This window comes from Protomyctophum parallelum, assembly GCF_964188405.1.
Source record: "Protomyctophum parallelum genome assembly, chromosome: 18".
Taxonomy (NCBI): Eukaryota; Metazoa; Chordata; class Actinopteri; order Myctophiformes; family Myctophidae; genus Protomyctophum; species Protomyctophum parallelum.
In genome coordinates, this window is record NC_139716.1 from 38,870,670 (window position 1) to 38,896,044 (window position 25,375).

At 44.0% G+C, this 25,375-nt stretch overlaps 2 protein-coding genes across 2 annotated transcripts; both read right to left on the minus strand.

Moving 5' to 3' along the window:
* Positions 1–2,693: 2,693 nt before the first annotated feature.
* On the minus strand, positions 2,694–3,560 carry LOC310876138 (E3 ubiquitin-protein ligase RNF13-like; the record flags this gene model as incomplete). The annotated part of the gene is made up of 1 exon (XM_083789583.1): positions 2,694–3,560. The coding sequence occupies one exon, from the start codon at positions 3,558–3,560 to the stop codon at positions 2,694–2,696; it is 867 nt and encodes a 288-aa protein (XP_083645709.1).
* Positions 3,561–6,447: 2,887 nt separating this feature from the next.
* mcm9 (minichromosome maintenance 9 homologous recombination repair factor) lies at positions 6,448–23,576 on the minus strand (the record flags this gene model as incomplete). Its single annotated transcript, XM_083788824.1, has 14 exons — positions 6,448–8,750; positions 9,213–9,358; positions 9,911–9,993; positions 10,887–11,096; positions 11,570–11,772; positions 12,528–12,702; positions 13,372–13,491; positions 13,620–13,745; positions 14,983–15,183; positions 18,325–18,406; positions 20,177–20,383; positions 21,364–21,470; positions 23,040–23,184; positions 23,412–23,576. The coding sequence occupies 14 exons, from the start codon at positions 23,574–23,576 to the stop codon at positions 6,704–6,706; spliced, it is 4,017 nt and encodes a 1,338-aa protein (XP_083644950.1). The 3' UTR covers positions 6,448–6,703.
* Positions 23,577–25,375: the final 1,799 nt, after the last annotated feature.

Below are 25,375 nucleotides of genomic sequence, written 5' to 3' on the forward strand. Positions count from 1 at the left end.
AGATTTTTCAGTGGTGCTAGAAAACCACGCCCACTGCCTCGTCATCTACAGGCAGTGGGCGTGGTTTTCCAGCAATATTTATACAATGACGTAGGCTATGTTGACTTTGTAGATTCTACAAAGTCAACATAGCCTACATCATTGTATAATAATATATAATAATAACGTGGTTGTTTGTGTTTGTTTGTCTTGTCCTACATCATTTCATAGCATATATTTTTGCATATAGGACTACATCAAAACATTTAATCGGTGTCTTGTCTAGAGCATGCAGCTTTTCCATTTATTAATGTCTGACAAAGAACATGCCTGTGGCAAAATAAATTACGGTAAGCATAAACACTCCCCTGCCCCTGATTCCTAACCAAGGGGATGATAAAGTGCTTCTTTACCTGGCTGCTAGCCCTCCAAGCAGAACCCAAATGCTACTGAAGTTTCTGACATTTGTTCGACCCAGTGCAAAATATCAGAAAAGTTTTACGTAGGGTCCCGAAAGGGGCTACCTGGCTGCCATGATGGGGTTCAAGATCCCTCCAGTCCAGACTGCAGCAGCTGCTGTCTATTACAATTTTAAGGACCAACAAAGTTTACACTACGCCCCCAAACGCAGCCCCATCTCTCCCATGGATCTCTGCCTCTCACCTCCTTTTAGTCAGTGGAATTTGACCTTTTAACTCTGTGGCCCCAAATAATACTACAACTACAACACTTGTCTTGTTCTTTTCGCTTTAAATTGTCTCTAAAAGCTCTGTGGATGAACACAGGACTGCAGTCACTGCATACTTTGTGCCGGGAGGACACCTACTGGTTGATATCTTACTTACTCTAAGGTTGATACCATAGTTGATACGATACGTGCTTTATGATGTGTAGTGTACAGTAGCTCTGGTCCATAGCCGCAGTAAGGCTATGGACCAGAGCTATAGTGTTGCAGCAGGTTCAGTTGGTATCAAGTCAAGGGTGGGACATTAAATCCGTAGGCCTACAACTTAACAAACAAGTGACTTGTTAAGAATCCAGAATCACATATTTTAGATCCATTTTTTAGACCATTTTGACTAATTGAGCAGATGTATGTATAGGCTACACAGGGTAGGCAGAAATGTTGTATTAAAAGGTAACGTGATAGCCTATATGTTTAATTGAAACGGTTTATTATAGGCTATTTGTATTTTGTTTTGGGTCTCCCTGTCTCTCCAGCTCCAAACTGAAATGACATTTTCAGGTGCAGGGTTGCCAATGCAGTTTGATCCCAATCAGGGGAGACTCGGGAGATACTGGAGAGTAGCATTCATTCATCAGCTTCAAATGTATAGTGATTCAGTTCCAATAGTTTCAGATCACTTACATCCCTATGCTTACATCTTTTAAAACAGGCGTGAAAATAAACCTTTCAAATGACCCCTCCCCCCCACCATCTTTCTCCCCAACACTGTATGTGATGTGTGATGATACTGAATTTTGTCGTTATTCTTATTTTATGAGAAAGAAACAAATCGATTATACTTAATTGAAACAAATCAATTGATTTTACATTTTGTTTCTTAATAGTTTGTTTCTAGTTTTTTTTTGCAAGGCGTAGACAAAGAGATTGTGTAGTAGACTGGAGGGGAGAAGGAGGAGACCTAGACCCCTGGGGGTCTATCAAGTAGGGTTTAAGTGATTAGCATGTATGCTAACACAGTATAGCACCTCCTCAAGCTCTGCATGAAACTCATTCATGCGATCACAGTTGGTGGTTTTGAATGTGAAATCCGACTACACTACATAGTGGAGTAATGCAAATGAACATGAAGGCCCTGTTGCCAATTTTAAAAGTAGGCCTACCGTAATTAAAATTGTGAAATTATGTTTTCACAATTGTTTAACTCTGCATAACAGTAATTCATAACGCTTTTGATAATGCATAACACTTTTCTACCCTATGACTGTACTCAGAAGGTTTCCTTTATTATACATATTACATTGGATGCTGGTATCCTCTCCATATCAGTTCAAATGGCAAGAGAAAAATATGTTCACGTTGCAACAAAAAAAATAACACTAATAAATGTATGTACAATTAAAATAGAATGAAGAAAAAATACTTCAGATATTGGCAGATTTTCCATAATGCAGTCATGTTTTTAAATCTGTGGGAAGTATGTGTATACTACTGTATATCTGATGGCCCTCTATAGGCAGGTATAGCATACTTGAATTCAATTCAATCAGGCTTGTATTGGCATGGGAAACATAGTAGGCTATATTTACATTGTGTGAAATCAACAAACAAAAAACAGTAGTTAAGAATAAACAGCATTTCACTGTGTACTTTTTATGCTTTGCAGCCAAGTAGGCCTACAACTTATAAAATCAAACCAAAATAACTTAAAATTTGAAATACAAGCTGAACTTTTGGAAAGTCTCTCTCTCTCCCTCTATCAACGCACGCACGCACGCGTGTGCAAATAATAAGTAAATACTCAAGTAAAGTTTAGATATTCCAAAAATGTATTCAAGTTGCCAGCGATGACCTTGGGATCACAGTTTGTTGTAGGCATGAAGCCACAGGCCAACTAGTCTTGAAAAGTCATCAACAAAACATGCCACATCAAAAGAAAACCTGTAAAAACCGTCTTGTTATAACAATAAATATTTTCACATTCATGGCGTAGAAAATAACGCAAATTAATGCAAATGCAAAAAAAAAACTAAACTAAACAATAACTATTATTTGGTCCTCCAAAAAGCTCCACACACTGCATGCAGACGGGACAGGTCCTCTTTATGGTGGTCAGCCAGTGGTCCACACAGCGTGTGTGGTAGGCATGGCAACAGGGCAGGACCCTGAGCTTCTCCCCGTCCTCGTAGTCCTCCAGGCAGATGGCGCACGCGTCGTACACCGCGGCCCCTTCCCTGTACGTGTGGACCGGGAGCTTCTTCAGCAGGAGTCTGTTGAGCACAAAGTTGCTCATCAGGAGCAAAGCCACGAAGGGGAAGATGATCACGCAGACGGGCATGATGGTGAGCACGATGATGATGAGATAGGTGAAGACAAGCGAGTAGATGGAGAGGACGACGTGGGCCCCCTTGTCATAAGTATAGGCCTCCTTCAGGGAGACGGCGGTCTCCTCGGTCACAAACAGAGTTGGAATGTGTATCTGCTTCCGGACATCTTTGGAGTCCAATCGGATGAAGTCTTTGGAGTCCACGTTGTGAATTATGGCCGCCTGGTATCCTGCTTCTTCAGCGCTGAGGACCTTGGTGTAAAAGTTGCAGTCGGATCCGTTGATGAGGATGATGAAGGGCAGGGGGGCGGCACTGGCTCTCATTCTCTGAGGTTGTGGTGGCGGTGGTGGTGGTGAGTTAATGTGCTCACATCGATTCTCTGGCCACGCAACAACCAAGAGGCCCCTCAGTCCATTGTAGAGCTGGACGTGGTTGCCGAGATGCAGAGGAAGGTCTTCAAAGTCCATCCTTTTGTTGTCGTGTGTGTAAGCAGAGATGTCTGCCTGTACAGGCAGCAGGTTGAGGACAGTTAAAAGCATATAGATCCCTGTGGTCGACAGTGGCGGCATCGTTAAGAACTTAAATTCCATCAAGGAGCCTTATTAGTGTGTTATAAAGTCAATAGCCAACACTCTTGTGACTGAGTAGTGACGTGAGCACAGGGACACTGAGGGCTCTCTCACTCTCACTCTCACACATTATACACCATGCTTTGAGACACACCTCTGAATGAATGTGAAACCCGGCGAATCATAGTGGAGTGGCGCAGCTCAAATTAACATGACTGGCCCTATTGCATATCAATGGGTTGGCCCTCAGCGACTGTGACAGGATGCTTTGGTTTCTGGTGCCCATGGTGCTCTGCTTTTCAGTCTAGCAGCTCATAAAATGCAGCCTTTGGTGGACATGCTAATAGAGGCTTTGTCTCCGACACCACTGTGGCCCAAAGAAGTGCTACAGGTAACCAATAGCACAAAGGTTAGTCAGTGTCCTGCCTGCTGCCTCCGGAATGAGCATATCCAGTAGGAACTATGAGGTGAACTTTAGTTTAAATACTTTCTCAACCACATGAACCCTGGCTATAGCGTCTCTGTTCTGGGCATGTTATAAATTGGCAAAATAGCAGACCTACAAGCACATAATGTGTCACAACACAAAACGTTGTTAGCTCGTAGATCTGCTATTTTCAGCAAGGGATATGGTGGAGAGGGGGCCAAGTATAGACACCTCGGGGGCGCCTTGTCCACACACACACACACACACACTTCAATCGCTATTATTTCTTTGTTTATCTCTGCCCCTAACGTTTTATTTCATTGATACCCCACAAAGCTCAGATGATGACTCAAAACACTGCGTTTGAGTGTTCCTTTGAAGCATGTGAGCTTCATGGAACTCAAATGATGTCACGGTGGTTGTAAAGCTGTGAAGCTTCCAGCATGTGAGCTACTGTATGAGCTCATGAATTTCTATTTTTCTCTTAACCACTTGGAACAAAATAGCAGATCTACAAGCGCACTAGCTCAGCTTGATCAACTATACATTACACAGTACACACATACCGTACACCAGCCCAGTCAGAGCAAAATGCAGACAGATTAGATCAGACTTTAAGTCTACGTCTGTCCACCAGGCTAAAGGCTGGTTATGTTTTTCATCCTTTAAGTGTGTTCCTTTGTCTAGGGCTAATCTCGCAAATCACTGAACCTATCAGCGGCAACTTTCTCTTGCACACTACCAGTAGACCAATGGTTTTTCACATACCGGTATGATACATTTTTAAGGTCACATAATGGAAATCAATGAAAGCTGGACCGGATTGTCAAATATGGAGTCAGACATCATAGATAATGTGTGGATGACTGACGTCATAGACTCCAAACATGGAGTTCCACTCACTCATGACAGACATGTTGTTAACCTGACCTGACCTGAGATCAGATTCATACGAGGTTTCCACTGGACACACACTGGTCTGATGAACCCATTCTGACCTGAGATCAGATTCTAAAAATGTCAGTCGTTCTTCGATTTTTCAAAAATAGCAGACCTACAAGCTCGTATCGCGCCACTCGGTGGCGCGATATGAGCTTGTAGGTCTGCTATTTTTCAATAGCTAAAGCACGACATGATGCCAACACCAAAATGGGTGCCCGGTCAGAATGGATTAATTAACCTCTTAAACCCTATATATTTAAATCAACAGGAGTTGTCCCCTCCTTTTTCCCAGCAAGTGCTACCGAAATATCTTCGCAGAAAACAGAGTAGGCCTATCCACAAACTCACGTTGCAGTGTAACGCATTTTGAGCTGGTAGATCCGACTATTTTCAATGAATTTTCACCCAAGAATTGGGATGGAGGCTAGGGTTAATTTGCCTAAGTTGTATCTCTCTATTCTTATCTACTTATCCTGTGTTTCATGCTTACTACTGGGCTGCGGCACCTAGATTTCTCCACAGGGATCAATCAAATCTATCGAACATAAACATTACATACAGATTGCATTAGTGTCTTGTGTGCAACAGTCAATTGTTAATCGCATATATCATCACAATTACTTTTCCACAGTATTAGCTACATTTATAGTATGGATTTTGCTGAGAGAGAGTCTGTCACATTACTGACGCACACATGGGTGACATGACACCCCCCCCCCCCAAAAAAATAGAATAAGATAGTCTATCTGTGTTCACTGTACAAGGTACAATTGTACACATCACCATGATAAAGATCGAGAACCAAGTGAATGATTTGTTCTTTGTGCGTCTCCCTTGCATGTGCACAATTGCACATTAATTACTTAAAGGTATATTCAGTGATTTCACTCAAAAAGCCTTAGGTTTCGTTTTTGGCTGTGGGACCCAGTGGGTTAACTGGGGACAGGGAGGAACTCCTTATATGGCCAGCACACTCTATAGTAGAGAGGATTATAACAACAAAACAAAAAAATAAGTGATATTTGAATTAAGTGAAATCACTGAATATACCTTTAAGCCCTGTTCACAAGTAGTACAGCATTTTTCATAATCTAATGAATACTAATTGATATCTGGAGAACAAAACATTGTCTCTTTCCCTAAAGGCCAAAAGGGAAAATAATCCCTGAGGTCGGTCCGGTTATCATATAAAATAATCTCATAGGAATTATGAATAGGTACAACTCAGTAAGTAAAGACAATCAATTTATAGATTCATTAAGTTCATAATTAGCCTAATTAGATTCATGAGTCATTTTACAACTCAATGGTAAATATTATTCATTTACTCCTATTGATTTGTATGTTTTGTCTACAATTGTGATAATGTATTAATCAAATAATTTTGCCAAAGTAACAGGCTTCAGCTTACGCCATTAAGTACATACATTAATGTCATCAGGGCACCGAATGACATTATACTTTATTTTCCATTATTTACTGCTACTGAAACCACAGACAACAAAGGCATAATTTCTATTCAGCAATAGACCAGAAACAATAGGGCCTGTATAGCAGAGAAAAAACAAACTGTATTTCCATATTATAGAAAAAGACATAAAACAAACATATCTTTATATACTAGGCCTATAAGAGAGGCATATTTCTTCTTGTCTTATGTCCTTTCATTACAAAAATAATTTGATCATCATGGTTTGTTTTTTTATCCAGAAATTAATACTGCAGCACAAAATGGATTCTGAGTTTCTGGACAAACTCACTCACTCACGCACGCCTAGACCTTGGCTCTCTTCCCAGCCTCTGTGTCCCAGTCAACGTCAAGGTCGTCATCATTGAATTCTTCAGAGCTGAACAGGGACAGTTCAGAGAAGAGGCCCTTGGATCCCAGACCTCCAGTACTGGATGGAGGAGGAGGAGCCAGCTCGAAGCACTTCCTCTTCTTAGAGTTAACATGGCTCCCAGCGGTGGCATCTGCTCCGTTGTCACCACGGCCACCATTGGTCATTGTCGATTTGACAGTGTTGCTGCGAACACCAATGCGATTTGTCACGTCTTGCTGTGATGTGTGTCTATTATCGGCACTGTACTGAGGTACAGTGTTACTTTGGGACGTTGCTGGTTGCTTTGGGGCGGCTGAAGCCATGTTGGGTTGCCACCCTGGTGCAGGCCGTGTGCAAAGAGCTGGCGGTGATCCCGTCTCACCGTCTGTGGTTACTTGTCCGTTGGGTGCCAAGGACATTCGGTGGTCTTTAATAGCCGTGAAAGACTTCCGTCCTTTAGAACCTGAGAAGTTAGCAGCGATATCCGTGTTGGACTCAGTCTGGACGTCTCTGGGTCTCGTAGATGTGCTCTCAGATACAGGCTTTGGCTCTGCGGGGCTCGTGAAGGAGAAGCGTGAGAGCTTGGCCAAGGTGGAGGTGGCCACAGCGGGCGTGCTCCTGTCTGGTGTTGGTGGCGTAATCAGTGGCTCAATGGTGGAGCTAGGTTTAGAGGCCAACATGTTGGAAGTATGTGGTCTCGTTTCAGAGCTAGTGAGTTTGTTTAGCAGCTGTTGCCGTTTACGCTGTGTGCCGTCGCTCCCGGGGAGAGAACAGGCCCCTTTTCTTATTTCAGAGAGCTTTGTTCCCACAGCTTCTCTTGAATCCCTCCCATCTTCTCTTACCACCTTCCTCCCTCCCTCCTTCCCGTCTACATTAGGCTTAGGAGTAGTGCCACCCTCTCGCTTATCAGCAACTACTTCTACACGGATGCCACCGGCTGGCAAATCTTGGTGTTGCCCATCTTGACCCTTCCCTGGTCTGGGTGGTGCTCTTGTTGGGGCAGCTGAGTCCAGACTGATTGTAGATGTACCTGCTGGATTGTTAACCATGGCTGTTTTGCGGCTGTCAGTCTTAAAGTCAATTTTGTCCAGGTGAGTGGATTCTGGCTGCTGCTTGTGGTTAATCTTCTCCCTTGGTTTGAAGTTGAAACTTGACAACATGCCGTGCAGGTCTGACCCCGTCGTCTTCTCCTGAACACCATCAGACGCAATCTTTCTCTCTGTCCTTTTTTCATTCCTCCCCTTTTCTCTCTCAAACTCCCCTTCCTCCTCAGACAACAGAACAATTGAATTGTTCTTTGAGTTGTGTTTCTTTCCCACTGCGGGGGTGCTGCTACCTTGGGGGGTCATGGGGGCGTCCCAGGAGAACTCCTGTTCTAAACTATCTCTCCTGATGTTGCTTCCTCCTGCTGTCCTTACTCCTTCCTCGCCATTGTTTTGAACCTGCAGTGCCTTCATTCGTTTATCTCGCAGCTTCTTGGAGACTTTCTGCACCACCAAGGCTGGAGCTTCTGAATCAGCCGTTGGCAGCACTTCACTTCTTTGGTTCCGTCTCTCTCGATCGGGTTTCCTTCTTTCCCGCAATGTTGTAGAGTTCTCCTTTTGTCTCTCTGCCTCACTGTGCCTCCTCTGCTCTTCTGAAACAGTGCTGGCTACTTCACAGGGTGCACCATTCGACGTGGATTTGCTGCCCAGCGATGTGTCGTCACCAATTTTCGATGCTTTCTGGACTTGTGCTGAAGCCTGGTTGTTGTGGTTTTTGGGTAAAATAGCTGTTTCTGGTGATTTCGTACAATTCGCTTGTCTATTGATGTTTTGCTGCGTTGACGTGACGGTGGGAGAGGTGATGTTCAGGGAAGGCGACGATTCGCTGGTTGCTAGAGAATGGAACCAGTCCAGGCTTCTGTCCGATGGGGCGTCATTGTCGTCGGGAGTAGTTGGGTTGTGGGGCGGAAGGATCTGCGATTCTGTATGTTCAGAGCCCGGGCTAACAATTTCCAGGCTAGGGGACACAAAGCAAAATAAACAATTAGCCCAATGTTGGTTAAGTATTGTTATATCATTATAATAACTTATGTACTTAAAACACAAATCATGAATAGATGGAAACGATGGATAAAAGTGTGAGAAGAGAAAGAGACAATTGGCCACATTCACACTACGTAGTGGTCCAAACGCCCTCCTCGGTGAGATTGCCTTTTGAGGCCTTTTTTAAATATACATTGATTACGGTTCACAACTGTGTTCTCTTCTACGCGCTCATAACACATGAAAAAAAAAAAAAAAAAAACGAGCATATAAGTCAATTCCGCTGGCGTATTTTAGCTTCTCGGATTATTTAATTAATTCAGAAAGTAAATTGATCACTAAGAAAGTAATCGATAGTTGAAGACTCAACTAGTCTGAACTATCCTAAAAAGAAAAATGGCTACTTTCTGTGTAGATAAAGCAAATCCATCCTCACCTGTCCAGTCTGTCCATGTCTTTGCTGAGTAAGTGAGGCAGATCGAGCCCTTCCAGCACTATCTGACACTGTGTTCTGTACTGCTGACGGGGCTCCGCGGGGAAGGAGGTGTGTAAGGCGTTCACGTTTCCCAGTAACGCAGCACCCTGGGGACAAGACCAGACACAACAAAGACCAGAGAACGGTTAACCGCATTCTGACCTGAGATCAGATTCATACGAGGTTTCCGCCGGACACACACTGGTCTGATGAACCCATTCTGACCTGAGATCAGATTTAAAAAAATGTCAGTCGTTCTTCGATTTTTTTCAAAAATAGCAGACCTACAAGCTCGTATCGCGCCACTCGGTGGCGCGATATGAGCTTGTAGATCTGCTATTTTTAAATAGCTAAAGCATGACATGATGCTGACTCCAAAATGGGTCAGAATGGGTTAAATGGTGGAGAATGGAACCTAGGGAGGATGCAGCGACAGAAATGTCAACTCTGCTGAAAATAGAAAATCTATAAGGTCGCAACATGGGTTTGTATATCAGTTAATAATACTGCAGGTGGCAAGAAGAAGTAGCACTTCTTGAAAAAGTCTATTAGTGGCTTGGCCATGGAAATACGAACGAACTACGCATTGTACACGTTATGACTGGACAAAGTGGACATGGACAGACATACTTCAAGGATGTCTGCTGACTTTAACTCACCTGCATGGAGCACTCCATGACAGAGATGGCTACCACAGCATCCTCTATGGTGACAGTCTCTCTGTACATCAGCTTAGCATGGGCTGGACAGGAAAAAAACACTATCATTACTATCATATCGTCTCTGTAATGTAATGTAAGGCAACATACTTGTACAGTATGTCCAAAACCGTTACTTTTGAGGTCCGTTTCCCATGTACCATTGTAGTTATTTAGTCACAAGCTCTTGTTAAAGGGACACTTCACCCTTTTTGCCAAAACATATATGTTAATGACGTTTAGGAGCTTTAGAACACTTTCCTGGAGGTCTTTATGTGTGTAATATGTGGTTTTAGATATTTTAGATTGTAGCAGTGAGCACAGTGTCTCTGATGTCATGGACAATGGGCTCACTTACTTCCTGGACTACATGTTGTCTCAGTAAGACAGCCCTCCCTCTATCCACAAGGAGGAGCAGTGCCCCAAAGCATTATGGGAATTGTAGTCCAGGAAGTAAGTGAGCCCAGTGTCGATGACATCAGAGACACTGTGCTTACTGCTACAATCTAAAATATCTAAAACCACATATTACACACATAAAGACCCCCAGGAAAGTGTTCTAAATCTTCTAAATGTCATTAACATATAGTTTTATGCAAAAAGGGTGAAATGTCCCTTTAATATACTTTTCAGTGATTAAATATTTATAAAACCCACAGACTAGATTTAACGACTTTTATGTCATTATAGGCAGTAGGGCAGTCCAGGGTGCCGCGCCGTTAGTTCAGACACCACACGGCGCACGCACGGTCGCACCCGCCCCACATGCAATTCAAATTAGCTTCATGCACACACACACACACACACACACAGCCCTACTAGTTAAAAAACCTTATAGGTGAACATTTTCTAAAAGGAGGCGAAAATAGATGATCTACAAGCTGCACGCGCACACAGTAATAGTAGTAATTATGTCAATGAATTTGTCTCCGCGTACCTTCGGCCAGTCTACTGAGGCTCTCCAGCATGCGGATGGTGGTGCGAGCTGCGTTCCGGCTGTCGCTGCGCCTCTGCAGCTGGTAGTAGCGTGCTAGGATCACGTTGGCCTCCTCGGATACCTGCGGCTGCAGCCGCTTTATCACGCAGAAATAGGCTCTCATCTTTTCCATGGGCCACAGCGAGGAGGAAGAACAGTCACTGGGCTCTCCTGTGCAGGGACGAGGTATCAGGCACTAAATGAACCCATTCTGACCGGGCACCCATTTTGGTGTCAGCATCATGTTATGCTTTAGCTATTGAAAAATAGCAGATCTACAAGCTCATATCGCGCCACCGAGTGACGCGATACGAGCTTGTAGGTCTGCTGTTTTTGAAAAATCGAAGAACGACTGCCATTTTTTAGAATCTGATCTCAGGTCAGAATGGGTTTATCAGACCAGTGTGTTGTCCAGTGGAAACCTGGTATGAATCTGATCTCAGGTCTGCCTTCGTTGACCCTTCAGGCACCAGACAGCACAGCAGGAATGCTGCGTTCCCACGGGGCGGGTGAAAGACACAGTCTACCATTCATTGTCAATGGAAGCCACTGAAGCACAGCGACATGAAGATGCAAAAGACGCATCCGATGTTTGTAGCTGCTGCAAAAGCTACAACGACGTAGCCTCAATTTTTAGTTCCTACCTTGCTCCTGCAGGATGAAGGAGGAGATGATGCGGTCCCACTCTGGGTTCCTGGTGTCCAGCAGAACCAGAACCAGATCAAAGCGGCTGAGCAGCGGGCTTGCCAGGGCCACGTTCACGGACAGCGGCTCGTTGGGGTCGTACTGGCCTTTGGGGTTGGTGGCTGCCAGGATGCTGCTGCGTGTGTTGAGTTTGCACACCATGCTGGACACAGAACAGCATGATTACACGCCCATACTGTACCACAATGAGATTACACATACTGTACAGTACAGACAGTCAGATTACACACCGTAATAATAACTGTACACAATGAGATCACACACACACACACACACACACACACACACACACACACACACACACACACACACACACACACACACAAGGGCTTGACATTAAGGCTTGTCCTGTTGACCAATAAATCTTTCCGGACAAGTGCACTGTATTTTGAATACATGAAATGTATGTAAGAAGTAAGATCACAGATATTCTAGGCCTAGGGCTATTAACTTGTAAACTGAGAATATTCAAAATGTTTTCACCAAAACCAACTTAGTTAGTTGGTTTAAAATGTATTTATGTGTGCTCGTGCTCCGGACAAGTTACGTAACCTTTGTGCCCAGACAAGTGAAGGGGAAATGTACTCAAAAAGGTATTGTCAAGCCCTGCACATACTGTACACAGAGAAGAGTAACAATCAGATTAAAGACCATACTGTACAGCAGAGAAAGAAAATGTTTAGGCATCAAGGATACAATAATTAATTAGTGCATCCTTCCTTTATTAATATATAATAAAGTCGTTCTTTTTATTTAGTAATTCTCCTTCATTTAAGCGAGGTGAAGACAATTAATAGAAATATAAATGCAATTATAGTTTAACAAATCATCTAAGCAAGTGACTAGACTAGAAAACACATAAATATGAATTGATCTTGGTACGTTTTTTTGCCATACCCAGCTTTAGCCACGCTAATGGTCTGTTGCTCCATAGCTTCATGGATGCTGGTACGGTCGTGTTCCTTGATGCTGTTGAATTCATCGATGCAGCACAGTCCACCGTCTGACAGCACCAGAGCCCCAGCTTCCAGATGCCACTCCCCTCCATCCCTCACTGCTGCCACAGTCAAACCTGGACCCAATGACACATAATGACAGAAATAATCAACAATTGACTTATCCCGATTGATCCAGGACTGGAGCACCTTTTTACTATCTTTTATCTGCGTGCACGTCTCCGTTGAGCACCTGGTTGTTTTGTTCAGGACCATGTACCTCCCATCGCATTGACTAGTAAATATTGAATCACATTTCTCCAAAACAATAATAAATCGGACAAACCAGGACACCTCAGTCGAATGGCTAGGCCGGAGGCGTACAAGAAATGACTTGTACTACGGTATCTCCAGTGTCTATCCCTTCTGGCACTGGGCAGTGGATGTGTGTACATGGGCGGGAACCCCTTTTGGTGTTTTAAGCATTATGTTGTACTTTAGCTGTTGAAAAATAGCAGATCTACAAGCTCATAGCGTGGCACTTTTAGAAAAATCGTGAAAATGCAGCCCAATTAATGTTTTTAACACAAATCTTTGCTTCTGGGAGGTCCCTGGAACAACATTTTTTTTTGGGGTCATTGACATGAAAATGTTTGAGAACGAATGACATAGAAACATGGATTTTTCAGAAAACGGTCAGGATTTAGAAGGCATTTGTAGAATCGTCTTCAGGCCTAAATGGGTTAAATCAGATATACAGTAATAATACCCCATGATCATATCAGCCTAGCCTGGGGAAGGAGTACCTGCATTTGTAGAGCCGATTCCAGCTGTGAGCACAGAGCGAGGCGTGATCTTGGCAGCGTATTTCAGGAACTGAGACTTGCCTGTTCCTGGGTCCCCAACCAGCAACATGTGAGACTCGCCTGCACACGGGACACAACCCTGATAATGAACAATACATCTGATCTGACTGAAGCACGTTACCGGGGGTTGTGCATCTAAAATAGCAGATCTACAAGCTCACAATGCGCCGTGAGGCCTTCCTCCTCACCCCTGACTTTGGTTCCTGAGGGATCCGTTCTCTGCACGCCCCCGGCCAGCACCAGGGCCACGGCCAGCTTGACCACGTACATGCCAAACACCTGTGGACACAGACTCAGCAGGATGTGGTTCCTGCCTGGGGAGAGGAGGACAGGGAGGGACACAACGTTGGGAAGAGGAGGACAGGGAGGGACACAACGTTGGGAAGAGGAGGACAGGGAGGGACACAACGTTGGGAAGAGGAGGACAGGGAGGGACACAACGTTGGGAAGAGGAGGACAGGGAGGGACACAACGTTGGGAAGAGGAGGACAGGGAGGGACACAACGTTGGGAAGAGGAGGACAGGGAGGGACACAACGTTGGGAAGAGGAGGACAGGGAGGGACACAACGTTGGGAAGAGGAGGACAGGGAGGGACACAACGTTGGGAAGAGGAGGACAGGGAGGGACACAACGTTGGGAAGAGGAGGACAGGGAGGGACACAACGTTGGGAAGAGGAGGACAGGGAGGGACACAACGTTGGGAAGAGGAGGACAGGGAGGGACACAACGTTGGGAAGAGGAGGACAGGGAGGGACACAACGTTGGGAAGAGGAGGACAGGGAGGGACACAACGTTGGGAAGAGGAGGACAGGGAGGGACACAACGTTGGGAAGAGGAGGACAGGGAGGGACACAACGTTGGGAAGAGGAGGACAGGGAGGGACACAACGTTGGGAAGAGGAGGACAGGGAGGGACACAACGTTGGGAAGAGGAGGACAGGGAGGGACACAACGTTGGGAAGAGGAGGACAGGGAGGGACACAACGTTGGGAAGAGGAGGACAGGGAGGGACACAACGTTGTTGTGGAGGGACGGGGGTAGAGAGAAAGAGAGAAAGAGAGAGAGAGAGAGAGAGAGCACGTCAAATGTCTCATTTCAACAACAGTGGTCCTGGCTGGAGTCGGCCAGCCGCCGTTAATAACGATTGACTTATTGAGGCTTTCTAACATTTTAGGACATCTCTTCCGTACAATATAAAACTCACTCACATGTAGCAACTGTCAAATACATTGATTCTTTCATATTACAATCAACGTACAATGCAGTACACATGTTCATCTCCGTGTGTGTGTGTGTGTGTGTGTGTGTGTGTGAGTGAGTGGGTGAGTGAGTGAGTGGGTGGGTGAGTGAGTGAGTGAGTGAGTGAGTGAGTGGGTGGGTGAGTGAGAGAGAGACTGTCTGCAGAGGTCATCAAAAAAAAATCGAATGATGGCCAATATATATCACCCCAATTGTTTTGGTTCCTTAAGGCAATTGGGGAGACAAAAGGTTAAGTGTGAGAGGTGGGTAAACAGGGTACCAGAGAAGGGGTCATGTGGGTAAACAGGGTACCAGAGAAGGGGTCATGTTGGTAGCTCTCCCAGAAGGCATTGAAGTCCTTCTGAATGTCTTCCATGAAGAGAGCAGCGCTGGCCTGCTGGTTGTTGACCTCCAGGTTGTTTGCGTTGAGGACCAGCTCCACGTCACAGCGGGCGTCCTCATAGAGGGGTTTCCAGCGCTGGCATACCACCCCATACACCGTTACATCATCTCCTGGGGGGAGACACACACACACACACACACACACACACACCCTAGTGTTGTTTTTGGCAGCGGTTTTAGTTTTAGTCATAGTCGCTTGAATAGTTTTCATTTAGTTTTAGTCATATTTTAGTCACCTGGAATGTCTTAGTGTTAGTCTAGTTTTAGTAGGTAGGATTTTACCTACAGTTGATTTAGTCGACTATAATGCATTTTGGCGGGCCTTGATGACGTTGCTGAAAATAGCCGATCTACACACCGATCTAGATCGGCTATTTTCAGCATGCAACCAAGTGTAACATGACTTACCGGTATACTGGATCTCTTGTGAACTCGTTTTTTAACTCGTAGTTTTTATTTGTTGACGAAATTGTCAGTGTATTTATCTTAGTCATCATAGCTTAGTTTTCCATTTACTTTTCGTCAGCGAAAAAAAAAAGTAGTTGACGAATAACTTTCGTCTTAGTTTTAGTCGACGAAAACAACACTGACACACACGCAAGTGCGCATTTACTACTTTACTGAGCAGTGCTTCCATCAGAGGCATTAAAGGACCACTTCACCACTTTTCAACCTATCTTCATATAATAGGTCCTCACTAATAATCATGAAAAAAATGGCGAAATTTTTTTCTACTCGGTCTGTGTCTCATAGGAGGGCTGTGGGCAGTTCAGAAACCGTCTTCCAGTGACATCATCGATGGGGAATCCAAGCTAATAGAAACTGCAGGCTTTCTAGTCTTGAAAAGTTGCAATGCGAAAATGGAAGCCATCTTTCTCACAATAATGAAAATCTAAACATTTTTGTAAAAAGAATCTTGTTTAAAAAATAATCTGTCTAATGATGATGTCACTGGAAGACGGTTTCTAAACTGCCCACAGCCCTCCTATGAGACACAGACTGAGTAGATTTTTTTTTTGCCATTTTATCATGATTATTAGTGAGGACCTATTATATGAAGATAGGTTGAAAAGTGGTGAAGTGGTCCTTTAATATTAACCATAACTATGGCATTGTGACCGGAGAGCAATAAACACCATTAATTGAATTGTTCCTACAGGAGCTTTTTAATCATAATAGACTCCCAGGTAAGCTAAAAGGACTGAAATATTCAATATAAAAACGTGCAATGCAAATATAACTAGGTAGTCATTGTTATTATTAATCCATAAATCTGAAAGCTTAATTTCTTGAAGAATTACACCTTATATATACACTTAGGCCCTCATTTATCAATCGAGTGTAAAATCTGCCACAGATTCGAGTGCAGGTTTCGTAGTACACCCACGTCGCCACGGCATTTATAAAGTGATCGCAAACAGCTGATCCTTCCTTAATTTTGTTCTCACGTTAATAAATGTCACGGCTGAATTTGATCTGGCACGCCCTAAGAAATCAAGCCTCGCCCTCGTTTTTGCGACATGAACAACGGCAATACGTTTCCTGAAACCATGGTTACATGAAAAAATAGGTTTCTCCCGTGCCTTGCTGCTCGCCTCACCCCCCTCTCTCATACACATGTACAGCACGCACACGCAACTTGCAAGCCCAACTAACTGGTGTGTTGTTAAACAAATAAAGAACGAACACCTGCATGAATTAAATAAAGCGTGCGTGCGGGGGGTGAGGCGGGCAGCAAGGGAAGCGAAGCGAGAGGAGAAACAGACAACTAAATAAAGTTGTAGGCCTACCCTGTGACAGGGTAGGTCTACAACTTTATTTAATTCATGCAGGGTCCCTGTCTGTTTCCCTCTCACCTCGCTTGCCTTGCTGTCATGCACGCACGCACCTACATGACACATTAAAAAAAGCTGTCTGTTTCTCCTCTCGCTTCGCTTCCCCCTCACCCCCCGCACGCACGCACGCACATATCGCTATTTGCAACTTTAACTGTGTGTTGTTAGTTGTATATTAAATTATTAAAGTATTTTTAATTTAATATACAACAAGATATATTAGTGAACGAAAACCTGAACCTGTGAACCATAATTAAATAACAAATAGGCACACACACGCTGCTGTTTTTCAGGTGCTCCTCCTGTCCTGTCCTGTCTGTCTGTCTGTCTGTCTGTCTCTCTCTATCACAGTGGTCCGTCCGTGACCAACTGACCATGCACGTTCCGACGTTTGCCAGTCTATTTAGATTGCCTCGCAGTCGTTAGTCATGCACTGTTATATGAATGTGCAGCCAAAACCATAGCCTCATGTGGCTGGTGCATGGGCTGGCTGGGTAATATACCTATATCTCCGATGCAGTTCCCACTTGCGCTGGGAGCCTGGCACGGTACATTTGGCATTCGAGCGACGCGTCGGGTTTATTATATTGCACATACCGTAAGAAAGACATCGGCCTTCATGCTGTAGATTAGGCTACAGTAGGCTATACCTGCACGTTGGGACTCTCCGCAGCTGAGCTGCAGCAGCTGCTGCACTATAGCCTACTCTCCAACGTCCCGTCATGGAAATATTTCAGCACAGACAGCCCAAATCCTCGCATGTAGCCTATGCGCTCATGCAAAACACTGTTTAAATGGCTTAAGCATCTCTTGCAACATTGTTTTTAATTGTGCGATTTTATCTCCTACTAATTTCATATGACACATGTATTCCCTAACATTTTTATTTATTAATTTTTTACATGTAGCCCATATACATTATACATACCTTTTATATAAACATTTTAGGAGTGAATACATATATGTTTGATGCCTGTGGCAGCCTCTCAGCAGTTCAGACAAGGCTGCTCCGCTTGTGTAAAACAGAAAAACAGCGTACGCCAGCTCGCGACCAGACGTGACTATTTGTCCTACTCAAGTTCAATTTCAAGCTTTGCCGGAAATGTTAAATGCCGAAAATGTCGGTAATTTCGGCGTGCGCCCATATTTTGGCGTACGCACGGTTGATAAATGAGGGCCTTAGTCCTCAAGGGTCTGTAAAGGTTCCCTTCCCTTTTTCACTCTACTGCCAAAAAGAGACGATCCAAAAGTGCATAACGCGTTTCGTAACGCGACACACATCGTGCGCTTGTAGATCTGCCCAACGTGTCAATGAAGATCATTCAAAAATGATTTTCAAAATAGTAAAAAGAAGGCAACAAAGTGTAGGGATAAGGTGTTTAGCGGTGATGAAAATGGAGCCCTTTTAGTGTTTTACCAGATTTGCAGCTATCCACCAGGTCATCTTCCAGGATGACAACCATGGAACGAGGAATGCTGCCCACTGAAAGCCTCTGAGCCTGGGAGGGACAAACTGTTGTTTACTCGACTGCGTGCTGGGATTGAAGTAAACAAAGTTAAAGGTTTTATGACATTCATTTTCATTTCTTTTTCTTTTTCCTTTTTCTTTTAGGTTTTATGACCTCAATTACACCCAAAAAACCTGAACTTTGAACATTCAGTGGATTTTCTGTGGTCTGAAGTTTTCTTTGGGGTTTGGAAGCCTTTTGAGCTACAATGAAAACAGGCAACACAGTGAAACAGTGACATCTGCTGGCAAATCCCATTGACATATGGGATTTGCAGTAAGTGATGTCACTTACTGCCGGCAAATCAGAGCACCTGTTTGAGCCAGAAAACCCCAGATCACAGAAAATCTACTGAATGTTAAAAGTTCATGTTTTTTGGGTGCAATTGAGATTAGAAAACCTAAAAAAAACAAGAACAATTCCAAAACCTTTTTTTTAATGTCACAATCCCTTTAAAGGACAACTTTAGTTTTTTTCAACCAAGGTTCATGTTTTAGGTTGTTATTAGAGAAAGTAAAAGATGAGTGTTCATTTCTTCTCATTTGCTGCTTTCTTTCATTTTAGGGATTTTAGCTCTTTTTGACCGGGGGGCGGGGGCATTCGAGCATGGGGCTAAATATGTATTTTTTTTTACAAAATCTTATGGTGATTTATCTTTGTATTATTTACTATAGTCCTAATAAACCCCAGGAAAATTACATCTGGCCACAGAAGATCACAGGATCTACTGAATGTGAAGGTAGCCTACTGGGGGAAGGCTTATACTGTGTGTATAGGCTCAATATGTCAGTTTGTCACATTCAGTAGATCCCGTGATCTTTTCTGGCCAGATGTAATTTCTTGGGGTTTATTAGGAGTATAGTAAATAATAAAAAAAAAGAATCGCCATAATATTTTGTAAAAAAATACATATTTAGCCCCATGCTCGAATGCCCCCGCCCCCCTGTCAAAAACTGCTAAAATCCCCAAAACAAAAGAAAGCAGCAAATTAAAGAAAATGAACACTCACCTTTTACTTTCTCTAATAACAACCTAAAACATGAACCTTGGTTGAAAAAAAACTAAAGTTGTCCTTTAAGTATAAGTAGGAATTTATGTGGATCTCGGGATGCACATATAATAACAATAATTCATTGTGGATGAAGCATTGTGACATTGACCAGCCTGTGACATCTATGATGTCAGTCTTCTATGACATGCATGATCACGTTCTACTTACTTACCGTAAGTAATAATATCAATAAACAGGCACATAAAATAAATATTATTAAATAATAATATTTAATATTATAAAATAATACATCAATAATATTAATAAACAGGCACAATGAAAGGCTATAGGCTAGGTCAGGTAGCTGATACGATCCATCCAAGATACAGTACACTTCATCATTCTCAGGATTATCCGACGTGCCACTATAATTCTAATCTAAATTATTAATTGCTTTTAAACCATTATATAAAAGTGGAGGATCATAGCCACAAATTAATTTAACCCATTCTGACCGGGCACCCATTTTGGTGTCAGCATCATGTCATGCTTTAGCTATTGAAAAATAGCAGATCTACAAGCTCGTATCGCGCCACTCGGTGGCGCGATACGAGCTTGTAGGTCTGCTATTTTTTGAAAAAAATCGAAGAGCGACTGACATTTTTAGAATCTGATCTCAGGTCAGAATGGGTTCATCAGACCAGTGTGTGTCCGGCGGAAACCTCGTATGAATCTGATCTCAGGTCAGAATGGGTTAAAGGGGTCCTCACTTGCTCTTGTATCTTGATTTCCTGGTAGTCCCTGCAGGCAGCGGGCTCAGAGCCTCCAGACAGACAGGTGAACTTGAAGGAATTACAGCCGTCCTCATTAGGACAGGAGGAAGGAGGGACGAAGGTGTAGAACTGTTCAAAGTCAGCCTGCACTGTGAACACATAGCGACACTTGGCACACATGTAGTCCCTCTCATACTCCAGGACCTGTGAGGGGCGCACAGTCAATTCAATTCAATTCAATTCAAAGGGCTTTATTGGCATGAGAAAACATACGTTTACATATTGCCAAAGCAGAAAGAACAATACAACAATACAGCAATACAATCAAAACAAAAATGATGTACATTTGAAGGTCAGAATCTTCAATAGATCAAATTCTATGTACCAAGGTCACTCGATGCAGGTATAGTGCAGGAATATACACAATGATTAGTCTTTAGGGTGGTTGCGTTCCATTTGATATCCTTCTCCTATCACAGCAACTCACAAATCTTGCTGCTGTGTTTGCACATTGTTGTACTTCGCCCAGCAGATATGGGATTTTTTTGTCATTGGTCATGTTTTCAAAACCTCCGTGTGTGGTTGTAATCTGTGGGAAGTATGTGTCTCTGATGTCTTGGTACAATGGACAGATGGTTAGGAAGTGTAGTCATTTAACAAATTAGTGGGATGTGACTACTACATAAAGATATACATTAACACTTATTAGCCTGTGGAAGCCAATTTGAGAAGGCCCTCTGAAGATTTTTGTTCAAGGACCCCCGGTTTGACGACATGCATTAGGCGAGTACGGTCTGTACGGACCATATTTTGTGGGATATTTTTGCGGCTTTCTGCCTTTATTGATAGTTGTACACTTAAGTAGACAGGAAACAAACGGGGAGAGAGATGGTGGGGAAGACACACAGTCGGGATCGGGACTCGAACCCCCGACACACTGTCATGCTGGATTACCAGCCTAGGTGCCAAGAATCTATGTAAATTTAACTCTGAGAAAATGGTTCCATTTGTACAACCTCTGAGTTACAGACCTATAAGGGTCCATGTTGTTCCTAGCTATCCAACATTTAACTGGGGACCCCCCTGGAACTCCCTCAAGGACCCCACTTTGAGAACCACTGTGTTAATTAAAAGGTGTTAAATGTTGCTCCTACACAGACAAAAAATGCTATCCATGATGTTACCTTAGCGACACTTGTGCGTATGACAGTCCCAGTAACAGACAGGAAGTGTCCCGCATCCCTGGATCTGGGAATTGTGTCTCTCGTCAGCTCTGGACACACTGGAAGACCTGCAGAAGAGGATTTCATATACAACAAGAGAAGGTTAATGTACACATTTGGAAATCAGTCCGTCTTTTCTGTGGTCAAATCAAAAACAGACAATATAATAATACAAATTAAAGGCTTTCACAACATGTCTGTGCCTGCATTATACAAAACTGCATTTGATAATTCAACAGGGCAATTGATTTTTTAGCATAGCTAGGATAAAAACGAATCCATAATGGGTCATTGAGAGAAGCTACTCAAATTAATTAAAAATGAACGATGCTGCTGAACGATATATTGTATGCACTCTCTCTCGAGGTGCCAACTTGCGTCTTGCACACAAGTATGCCATGTATGGCCTACTTGCGCAAGTAGGCCATACATGAAGTGCGCTCACCACTGCTGGTACGACTGCTGCTCTGAGTCCTAGAGCTCTCTGTCTGGGTACGACTGCTGCTCCGAGTCCTAGAGCTCTCTGTCTGGGTACGACTGCTGCTCTGAGTCCTAGAGCTCTCTGTCTGGGTACGACTGCTGCTCTGAGTCCTAGAGCTCTCTGTCTGGGTACGACTGCTGCTCTGAGTCCTAGAGCTCTCTGTCTGGGTACGACTGCTGCTCCGAGTCCTAGAGCTCTCTGTCTGGGTACGACTGCTGCTCTGAGTCCTAGAGCTCTCTGTCTGGGTACGACTGCTGCTCTGAGTCCTAGAGCTCTCTGTCTGGGTACGACTGCTGCTCTGAGTCCTAGAGCTCTCTGTCTGGGTACGACTGCTGCTCTGAGTCCTAGAGCTCTCTGTCTGGGTACGACTGCTGCTCTGAGTCCTAGAGCTCTCTGTCTGGGTACGACTGCTGCTCTGAGTCCTAGAGCTCTCTGTCTGGGTACGACTGCTGCTCTGAGTCCTAGAGCTCTCTGTCTGGGTACGACTGCTGCTCTGAGTCCTAGAGCTCTCTGTCTGGGTACGACTGCTGCTCCGAGTCCTAGAGCTCTCTGTCTGGGTACGACTGCTGCTCTGAGTCCTAGAGCTCTCTGTCTGGGTACGACTGCTGCTCTGAGTCCTAGAGCTCTCTGTCTGGGTACGACTGCTGCTCTGAGTCCTAGAGCTCTCTGTCTGGGTACGACTGCTGCTCTGAGTCCTAGAGCTCTCTGTCTGGGTATGACTGCTGCTCTGAGTCCTAGAGCTCTCTGCTATTCTAAATCCTTTAAACCCGTTATTGACCTTATATACCAACCTTGAAACGTACCTTAGTTACGTCAACAAGAACAGTGGTCCCTTATTGGGCAGTGGAGTACACCGACAATCCGACATACATACATACTGTACATACATACATACATACAGCCGATCGCAGTACTTGCGCGTTCTGCTTGCGCAAGTAAATAAAGGACTATTGTGCTAGAACAATATATTCTTAACAAGCTCCCACAGCAAACACTACGCTCCAGACCTGGTTGTTAACCTTTGTTACAAACTCATCACAATCAAGAAGTCACTAACAAATTGGGTTGAACATCTCCATCCTTTGTTTGCCTTGACTAAGAGTAGGAGTAGGAACAGGGCATGAAAAACATCAGAACAACCTTAAACCTCACTAACCTGCAATACGGGTGTGAAGGGAGTGTTTGACCTTCACCTCTCCCACCTGTGAAGCCCCCTTAACGATGTCCTCTGCTGCTTTGTGCAGAGCTTCATCGAATATAGCCAGGACGTCATTGGGGTAGGCATTGAAATAGTCTCCGACCTGTGTCCAGAGAAGTTACAGTGTATTATTCACCTTGAATTTAGAAAGAGGACAACTGAACCATCCCGAGTGTGGGTCCTTGGTTTTAGAGGGGCGCTAGCTTGAGGGGCACTAGCCCCTCCTACAGGTTTAACCCATTTCATAGCGCCCCTCACTTCACACGGGTGAGATTGTTTTTATATATATATATATTGTGATATGGCCATTTTGTTTACTGCTGCCATTACCTCCATGTTGGCTTCAAACAGCGTCATGGCGTTAATGGCGATTGCATGGTGTAAGCTCTCGTCGGTTTCCGTGACAACCTGCAGTATGTCACCGCGATGATGCTCCGTCACGTAGGCCTCAAACACCTGGCTGATGAGAGCCCTCTGCTCGCTACTTATCGACATGCTGGACATGTTGCCATTCATTCTGCTAAACAAGACAAGAGGTGTAGTACAATATTAACATTATCGGTGTTGTTTTGAGCGCATCAACTTATTGGTGGGATGAAGCTTTGTTCTTGTCTGCTAGAAAAGATAAAATGAGACAATAGTCTGACCTGGAGTATAGTATGATGATTGTGCAAGTCTGCAAGTGTGCCTATCCCAATTACTAGCTGAACAGTAGTTGGAGCCTTTGGACTTGACTTTATTTTATTAATCCTGAGTCCTGACATTTGCATATCTGACAATTACAAAAATGCCAGACCGACCAAGGCTAAGTCACTTTATTAACACGCATTTAGCAGTACAGGTAGCACAGTCAAAAAGGTAATGCTAAAATTATAATATCTCAAAAACCGCCAGAGGCTTTTTGTCCCTCCATTGTGGTCCATCCGTTGTCTCAATCCATCAGTAATACATAGGCTACCCTAGCCCTGAAACATGACTGCCATGATGATTAATACGAGAGTCATGAACCATGGCTAAGGCTACCCTAGCCCCTCTCGGAACCCTCCATAAAGCTTTTCTGAAATTTTGATTGTAGGGTCCCTGTTCATAACTATATTTTCGTATGGGAATTTTGGAACGCGGACATAAATATGCTCACTAACATCGTATCTGCGCCGTTTGACGGCCTGTTTCCCTTTGAGGGCTTCTGAAATCGTGAACTATAAGTACCTATACAAACCGCTGCGAATATCTCCTGTGGCGCGGAAGCCGTTAAGTATTTTTAATCTATGTTTGACCGATTTGGTGGCTTTGATTCTTCTTGTTTGTTTACCGTTTATTGTACCGCCTCCCGGTGTGCGGTTGGCTTGTGCGGCTACGTCCCTGCTTCTGATCTGCTCTGTCATAGCTATAGCGCCACTAGCTAGCCAGATAGGGGGTACAATGAGGTGTCTATAAACAAGGAAGGAAGACCAAATCGGTCAAACAAAGATTACAAATACTTAACGGCTTCCGCGCCACAGGAGATATTCGCAGCGCCGCGGCATGTATAGGTACTTATACTTCACAGATTCAGAAGCCCTCACACGAAAAAAAGTCGTCAAAGAGCGCAGACAGGCCGTAAACACGTTGTTTATGTTTTATGTATGTCCGCGTACCAGGTGGCATGGTACTGCTGGAACAGGACCCCATGGTCTGTGTCGTCAAAAAGTCAGAAACTTCAGTACCATTGGGTTCTGCTTGGAGGGCTAGGCTAAGGCTACCCCTTCTGCCTTCATACTGGCATCATATTTTGTCCTCACTATTTTATCATCCAACTAAACACATATAGCAAAACAAAGGATGATCAGTCAGATATGTAACCTTCTCTTTACCGTAGCATTAGCCCGCTAGAATGGCTGATATTCCATACATTGCATTCACATTAATCACAGCCATATAAATGAAACATGGCATGTTAACGCAACGGACCAGTCAGAGCTATAGGCCTATATTCCAAATGAAGGTTTCGGCAGAAAGCACATGGCAAACGTCCCTCAATGAACACATACAACACAACACAACACATACAACAGTACTGAGTTATGGTCCATATCTTATGGGCTCTGAAATGTAGAAGTTTGGTAAACACTGAGCTGGACAGACACACAGACACAGACACAGCGACACAGACATACAGACACAGACACACAGCTGCACAGACACCCAGACACACAGCGACACAGACACAGACACACAGCGACACAGACACCCCAGTTCACGGATATCATTGCTTTCTTTAAACAACTGACATAACTCCATAATGGGACGACACG